This window comes from Salvelinus fontinalis, chromosome 34 (genome assembly GCF_029448725.1).
Source record: "Salvelinus fontinalis isolate EN_2023a chromosome 34, ASM2944872v1, whole genome shotgun sequence".
Lineage (NCBI taxonomy): Eukaryota > Metazoa > Chordata > Actinopteri > Salmoniformes > Salmonidae > Salvelinus > Salvelinus fontinalis.
The window spans coordinates 30,436,233-30,443,732 of NC_074698.1; the positions used below are offsets into that span (position 1 = coordinate 30,436,233).

The 7,500-nt window shown below is 44.8% G+C and overlaps 2 protein-coding genes across 3 annotated transcripts in view; both read right to left on the reverse strand.

The window, feature by feature from the left end:
* Positions 1-955, reverse strand: part of LOC129833698 (ras-related C3 botulinum toxin substrate 3-like) — a 13,449-nt gene extending 12,494 nt beyond the window's left edge. Inside the window, exon 1 of the mRNA XM_055898461.1 lies at positions 764-955. Coding sequence (XP_055754436.1) covers positions 764-798 — 35 coding nt within the window. The 5' untranslated portion in view covers positions 799-955. The remainder of the gene's footprint in view (positions 1-763) is intronic.
* Positions 956-4,609: 3,654 nt separating this feature from the next.
* LOC129833699 (cAMP-dependent protein kinase type I-alpha regulatory subunit-like) overlaps positions 4,610-7,500 on the reverse strand; it is a 15,347-nt gene continuing 12,456 nt past the window's right edge. For both annotated transcript variants that reach the window (XM_055898463.1, XM_055898462.1), the window contains exon 11: positions 4,610-7,500. This exon is cut by the window's right edge and continues 1,162 nt beyond it. The gene's annotated coding sequence lies outside the window, so the exon portion shown is untranslated.

Below are 7,500 nucleotides of genomic sequence, written 5' to 3' on the forward strand. Positions count from 1 at the left end.
GTACAATATTGCGCATGTGTGTGTGTTGCCCATCCCCTAAAAAATCCTCGACAGGCCCCCCACACCCCTGTTTAGCTACGCTATACAGTCCAGTGCACCCTACCTCCACACACTACCCAAGATCTACGCCGCATCCGCACCGCATCACAATGTAGCACATGTCAAATAAACCTGTCTTTCAAAGATGTCTATGGTAGAAAGGCTATATAAACACGGTATATCGCATAGGTGCCCATGCCCATCCGTAGCCCGTGCCTTTGTAGGAGCTGGCTGTGTAGGTGTGAAAGCATTACATCATTTAATGAGTCTCAGCCAAGACATCTCAGCGACATTTCTGCAACTATGCACATATTAATGTACATTTCACAATTTTGCTCAAAAAACCTCCCCGACAAATATGGGTTTCCAAATGTTGTTAATCCGAGAAGTTTTAGTTAGTTATTGTTTTTCTATTTCAATGAAACCTTCAAATAGCTTTAGCTCAATTTCAGACAGAATATTTCACACCCGAACTTATAATGTATTGTGCAAAACCTGGCGGAAAATTTGGCAAATAACATGAAATCACAAAGTAGGCTAACAAAATAAAAATGTAATTGCTAAACATCCATTTCACGCTCACGCACTGATGAGAGAGCGGATTCTAGAGAACTAAAAACCGACCCATTCAACCCGCTATAGCCCCAGCCCTTACTGCAACAATTGCCCTCACAGACTCGAAAAAGGACACATTTTCAGCCTAAACACAAACAAAAGGTCTTACCCATCGCCCACCACGACGCATTTGATGGCCTGCATTTTGCAGAGGGTGGTGGTATCCAACGACTGACTTTTCCCTGCGTTTAAAACGGCAAATTGTTTATCATTTCTGATATCGCTAATAATAAGTGAATTGGTACAGCTCCTCGCGACCAGGCTGCAGCAGCGGAGGGGGCAGTGTCGAATCCCGGCGGAACCTCCCGGAAAAGACCGAACGTGTTTAAAGGGAAAGTTGTATTTTTCCCGACAGCAGTTGAACTCTGTAGATGACAATGAGTTCATCCCAAATCACACCCTATTCCCTATGTAGTACACTACGGGCCCAATGGGTTCTGGTCAAAAGTAGCGCACTACATAGGGATTAAGGGGCAATTTGGGACATACACCATGTGTCCAGTGGGTTCCTCTGTAGTGAAGATGTGCAGAGTTATGGTGATGAAGGACTTCAGAATGGACATACACACAGAGAGAACGAGACACACCTCAAACAAACCATCAATAACCACAGTTGACACAATTTGTAACAATGTATTTGTTTTATTGCTTGACCTGCCATTAGGACAACCTAAACCAAAAAGGATTATAACTGAGCACAAACAGTAAAGCAAACCCGGTACAGTCATAATCATCATAATAATAAAATGGTCCTCTGGTCACCTTATTCCCTACATAGACCACTTCGTTTGACCAGAGCCCTCTTCCTCTTCCCTAAACAGACACCCTATTCCTGACCAGGGCTCTAAAGTAGTGCACTATAAGAGGGAAAAGGATCCATTTGGGCCGCAGGCCTTGTCAAACGTCAATGAGAGCTTGAAGGTCACGTCCCGAATCACCACCCTTTTTTCCTCTCCTGAAGTGTGCACTTGCACACTTTTTTGTTGTTGCATGGATTTAGCAACGCTGGAAACTCCCCTCCTCCCACCAGCCAATGCTTATACCAATCCCCATGCTTTTAAATCTACGACGGGGAGTGTGCAAGCCAAGTGGACACTATGTGAGCAAGGAAGAGAATTGGGACGTAGCCGAAGAATGGGAGCACTAAACAGAGTGGGCCCAATCCTAAACCAAAAACCTTGACCCCTATTCCCTACTCTAGATAGGAAAGGATTGGATAGGTACAAGTCATATGGTAACAACTCCACCGTGGCCTCTGATAGGATAGGTGGTGTTTCGAGCCACCTCGATGACACCGTGCTGCCCGTCTGCCCCTGGACTTGCTCCAGAGACCACCCTCACCCTTCCCCTCCGACAGCCTCCCTCCGATGACCACTCAAGCCATGAACTTTCCGACGCTCTCATGAACTTCCATCTCACGAACGATGTTGTTTTCAAAATTTCTAGTCTTTTTTTTGTGTTGCTTTAAAGCACTTTGAGATTCTTTATGTAATAATGAATAACACTATAAGAGTTTAATAAATTATTATATTGATGATACCCATCCAATCCTCTCTGTTCTGCACTAGTGCCCAAAGGGTAGGATGTAGGAATAGGGGCTAGGGGTTGATTTGGGACACACAATATTACTCTAAACCAGGGGTGCACAGCTGTGGTCCTGGGGGCCATCTGCAGTGTCTGCTGCTTTACTTACTAACCTTTTAAAGGTGGCCTCAGCGATATCGCGTAGATGCAGACCGTAAACAGCACAGTCGATCAATTTCCACAACTAAGAGCGTTGAAGCACGAGGCTCAACTTGTCCTCTGTTTTGGTGCCCTGGCGACCACTCTGAAGTGAACACGTGTACATGCACAGATACTGTGTGTGACTGTGTGAGAGAGAAGTGTTGCATCTCACTCATCTTAGTATCTGCAGTGTTGCTCGTGGCAACATCATTTCACAGAGTCTAACTTTAAATCACAGACTAATTTTGACCTGGGCCACCAGGTGTGTGTGTGTGTGCACTCAATCCAATCAATGATATTACTTAATAAATTTAGTGCCAGGGACAAATGAAAACCTGAGCTGTGGACCTCTGTTCTATAAGCCCTGATCACATGACCGAAGGCAAAACTATAGTCAACGTCTCGGACTGTTTGGATTCTGGTACATAATGCACCTTACAGTTATGGTACTTACAGTGGCTGTTGCACACAGACCCTGGTAAAGCTATAATGGTGATTGTTGTTAGTGTGTCAGAAACATCTCACAGACCGTTCATCTACAGACAGAACACTGTAGTTAGTAAGGTTTCAGAATGACGGTAACTTTCCCAAGTTTTCCCAGAACTCCAACCAGGAAAATAACCAGAATTTTACAACCCTAGTTGTTAGAGTGAATGAATGATCTACAAATAAATTAAAAACATGGAATGAGACACAAACCACTAAATATAAAAGGGATAGAAAGGTGTTTGACTCTCTGATTGGAACTTAACGCATCAAATCAGTATGTGAGAAAGAGGACAATAGCCACCCATTCTAGATTCCCCCAAGTCCTCCCACTGCTGGAGTTCTAGATCCCCCCAAGTCCTCCCACTGCTGGAGTTCTAGATTCCCCCGTCCTCCCACTGCTGGAGTTCTAGATTCCCCCAAGTCCTCCCACTGCTGGAGTTCTAGATTCCCCCCAAGTCCTCCCACTGCTGGAGTTCTAGATTCCCCCAAGTCCTCCCACTGCTGGAGTTCTAGATTCCCCCAAGTCCTCCCACTGCTGGAGTTCTAGATTCCCCCCAAGTCCTCCCACTGCTGGAGTTCTAGATCCCCCCAAGTCCTCCCACTGCTGGAGTTCTAGATTCCCCCAAGTCCTCCCACTGCTGGAGTTCTAGATTCCCCCCAAGTCCTCCCACTGCTGGAGTTCTAGATCCCCCCCAAGTCCACCCACTGCTGGAGTTCTAGATTTCCTCCAAGTCCTCCCACTGCTGGAGTTCTAGATTCCCTCCAAGTCCACCCACTGCTGGAGTTCTAGATTCCCTCCAAGTCCACCCACTGCTGGAGTTCTAGATTTCCTCCAAGTCCTCCCACTGCTGGAGTTCTAGATTCCCTCCAAGTCCACCCACTGCTGGAGTTCTAGATTCCCTCCAAGTCCACCCACTGCTGGAGTTCTAGATTTCCTCCAAGTCCTCCCACTGCTGGAGTTCTAGATTCCCTCCAAGTCCACCCACTGCTGGAGTTCTAGATTCCCTCCAAGTCCACCCACTGCTGGAGTTCTAGATTCCCCCAAGTCCTCCCACTGCTGGAGTTCTAGATCCCCCCAAGTCCTCCCACTGCTGGAGTTCTAGATCCCTCCAAGTCCTCCCACTGCTGGAGTTCTAGATTTCCTCCAAGTCCTCCCACTGCTGGAGTTCTAGATTCCCTCCAAGTCCACCCACTGCTGGAGTTCTAGATTCCCCCAAGTCCTCCCACTGCTGGAGTTCTAGATCCCCCCAAGTCCTCCCACTGCTGGAGTTCTAGATCCCCCCAAGTCCTCCCACTGCTGGAGTTCTAGATCCCCCCAAGTCCTCCCACTGCTGGAGTTCTAGATTCCCTCCAAGTCCTCCCACTGCTGGAGTTCTAGATCCCTCCAAGTCCTCCCACTGCTGGACTTCCCCCATCAGATGTACTAGGGATTCATGAGGACCATCAACCACTTCAGTCGGCAAGTTATACAAGAAGCAGTAGCCTAGAATAGCTTACTACTTCATTTACTGTGGCCTCCATGAGAGAACATAGAAAACCATCAACTAACATTATTTCAACATTGGGTGCAGGGCATCAACTAGATACACTGTGTGTGTCTGAAAAGGCACCCAATTCCCTATAAAGTGCACTACTTTTGACCAGAGCCCAATGACACCCTATATAGTGCACTACTTTTGACCCGAGCCTATGGGGCTTTATATATAGGAAACAGAGCGGCATTTCAGACACGCACACAGCCTGACAAATAAAAAAAAGGAAATTTATTAACACAATACACCAAGGACAGTTGAACAGTAAAAATGTAAAAACAGCAGAAATCCATCAACCATGAGATGTAGCAAGGCCAAGTCCATTCCAGCCTGATACTAATTCAGCTGGAAACGCTTCATCCAGGACAACACACCATGGTGAAATAAAACACTGCATGCCTCCAAAATGGCACCCCTAGTGCCTATATAGTGCACTACTTAGTCAAAGGCAGTGCACTATATAGGGAATAGGGTTCCATTTGGAACATACACACACACGTCCATAACAACAGATTGATTCAACAGTTACTTTCAGAGGACTAGTCTAAACAGGACTGATTTGTATCCAAATCGCTATACATCACAGTTTTGATGGATTCCTTTATAATTTCCATGAAAATAACAGCAGTAACACGTTGTATAGCGTTATGCTGGAGAGGGAAGGGAGTCTTACGCTAACGCTATATAGTACATTACAAAATATTCATCAAAATTCTAAAATGGCAAATGTCCAGTCGACAACAATATACTGTATTTGGGATTAGAACAAACATGGGTTTTTCAAAAAAAGACAACAAAAAAAGGTTCAAACTATAAATGGTTAGATAAATGTTAGACCCCAAACATTGAAAACACTCGACTCCATGATGGTATGGAACCGGAATCCTTCTGGTTCTAATTGTGAATTCTAAGAGAGTGTCGATAGAACGCAACCAGGCACTTCTCAAAGATAGTTTATAAACTGAGGGTTCAGTCTTGTAACTAACACTTCAATGAAGGGGTGAAAAAACAGCTGTTTTCACAAACAGACCACTATCTTTATCAATGTTTTTGACATGGGAGGTGTTTAGGAAGCTGGATGACACTGGACATGTACCATCCACGGGATGAAACACTACTATTAAACCAACCAGAGTTGATATCAGAACGGTCCACATTCTTGATTCAACGAGAGGAGGTTGAATTAGCGTTGAGTTGTAACATGCTTTCCTCACCTGTTATAAAACCTCTTATTTAGAAGCTAAATGGACACGTAGCACAGAGTGAAATAGTGAACATCCCTTAAGACTGATCAACTTGACCCTGGTCAGAGTAACTTGACGTTCTGCTTTCTGTGACCAGGAAACAGGCAGAGTAGACTAAACGTTGTTTTCCCTTTCCTGAACGGAGCATTTTAAACACGCCCAGACACAATGACACCTATAAGATCTATCCCAACGACCGGGGGGGGGGGGGGAAACAAGATGGGAAAGGGAGAGAAAGGGGGGTAGAGAGAAATAGATACATTTCCAATAGGGAGAGAGTAGCCACACCACTGGACCTGGGACAGCCTCCCTCAACCTCATGGTGTAGAAACCACAGCTTCTTAGTACCCTCAAAGAACATTCCAGAAAACAACTATAAAAAGGTAAGTATAAGAACACAGATCAGCCTTTGGTGGAAATCTATTCAAAACAACATTTCTCTAAAGATGGTCTCCCCCCCTCCCTCCCTCATCCCTCCCCCATAAGTCACTTTAGACTTGTCCCAGACATTAAGAATATCACAACACAATATCCTTAATGTCATGACACAATATGCTTAATGTCATGACACAATATGCTTAATGTCATGACACAATATGCTTAATGTCATGACACAATATGCTTAATGTCATGACACAATATCCTTAATGTCATGACACAATATGCTTAATGTCATGACACAATATCCTTAATGTCATGACACAATATCCTTAATGTCATGACACAATATGCTTAATGTCATGACACAATATGCTTAATGTCATGACACAATATCCTTAATGTCATGACACAATATGCTTAATGTCATGACACAATATGCTTAATGTCATGACACAATATGCTTAATGTCATGACACAATATCCTTAATGTCATGACACAATATCCTTAATGTCATGACACAATATGCTTAATGTCATGACACAATATGCTTAATGTCATGACACAATATGCTTAATGTCATGACACAATATCCTTAATGTCATGACACAATATGCTTAATGTCATGACACAATATCCTTAATGTCATGACACAATATGCTTAATGTCATGACACATTTGCGGTTCCAATTCAATCCTTCTCTCTTCCTTACAAGTCACAAAGGACCATTTCTTTGTGACATCATGGCCCCTGGGTGTTGTCCATTGTGAGCAGACTCATGGTGTGTCTAGTCCACACATTACAATGTCTTCTGGATCCTAACCAGGACAGACTCATGGTGTGTCTAGTCCACACATTACAAGGTCTTCTGGATCCTAACCAGGACAGACTCATGGTGTGTCTAGTTCACACATTACAAGGTCTTAGTTTTGACCCGGTGTCAGAGAGAACACTGGGTGAACAGTAATGGAACCGCATTGTAATTCTATTGGAACCCTGGGTCTGAACGGAACCCTGGGTCTGAACGGAACCCTGGGTCTGAACGGAACCCTCTGTCACGTTTGAACCCTCCCTAACCTGTTGCCGTCTGAACACCAGAGACAACTCATCCTGTCTTCATAGTTGACATTAAAATACTACAGAAACATTGTGCCCTCGAAACAGAGTTCACTGCATACGTGTCAAATCAAATGAATCTGGGTTCATAGCGAATACAATAACACCAGTTCAACAACAAAGTCCCAGCCAAGTGATCTGGAGTCCCGGCTGGAGGGTTAGAAACATGAAGAAAATAAACAGATCATTGGTGGAACCCGTTGTTATGGAAGGAGGGAGGAGCCGGGGGGGGGGGGGGGGGGGGGGGGCAAAGGAGGGAGGAGCCAGAGGGCGAAGGAGGGGAGGGATAGAGCGATAGAAGGAATGGAGGGATAGAAGGAGTGGAGGGATAGAGCGATAGGAGTGGAGGGATAGAGCGAT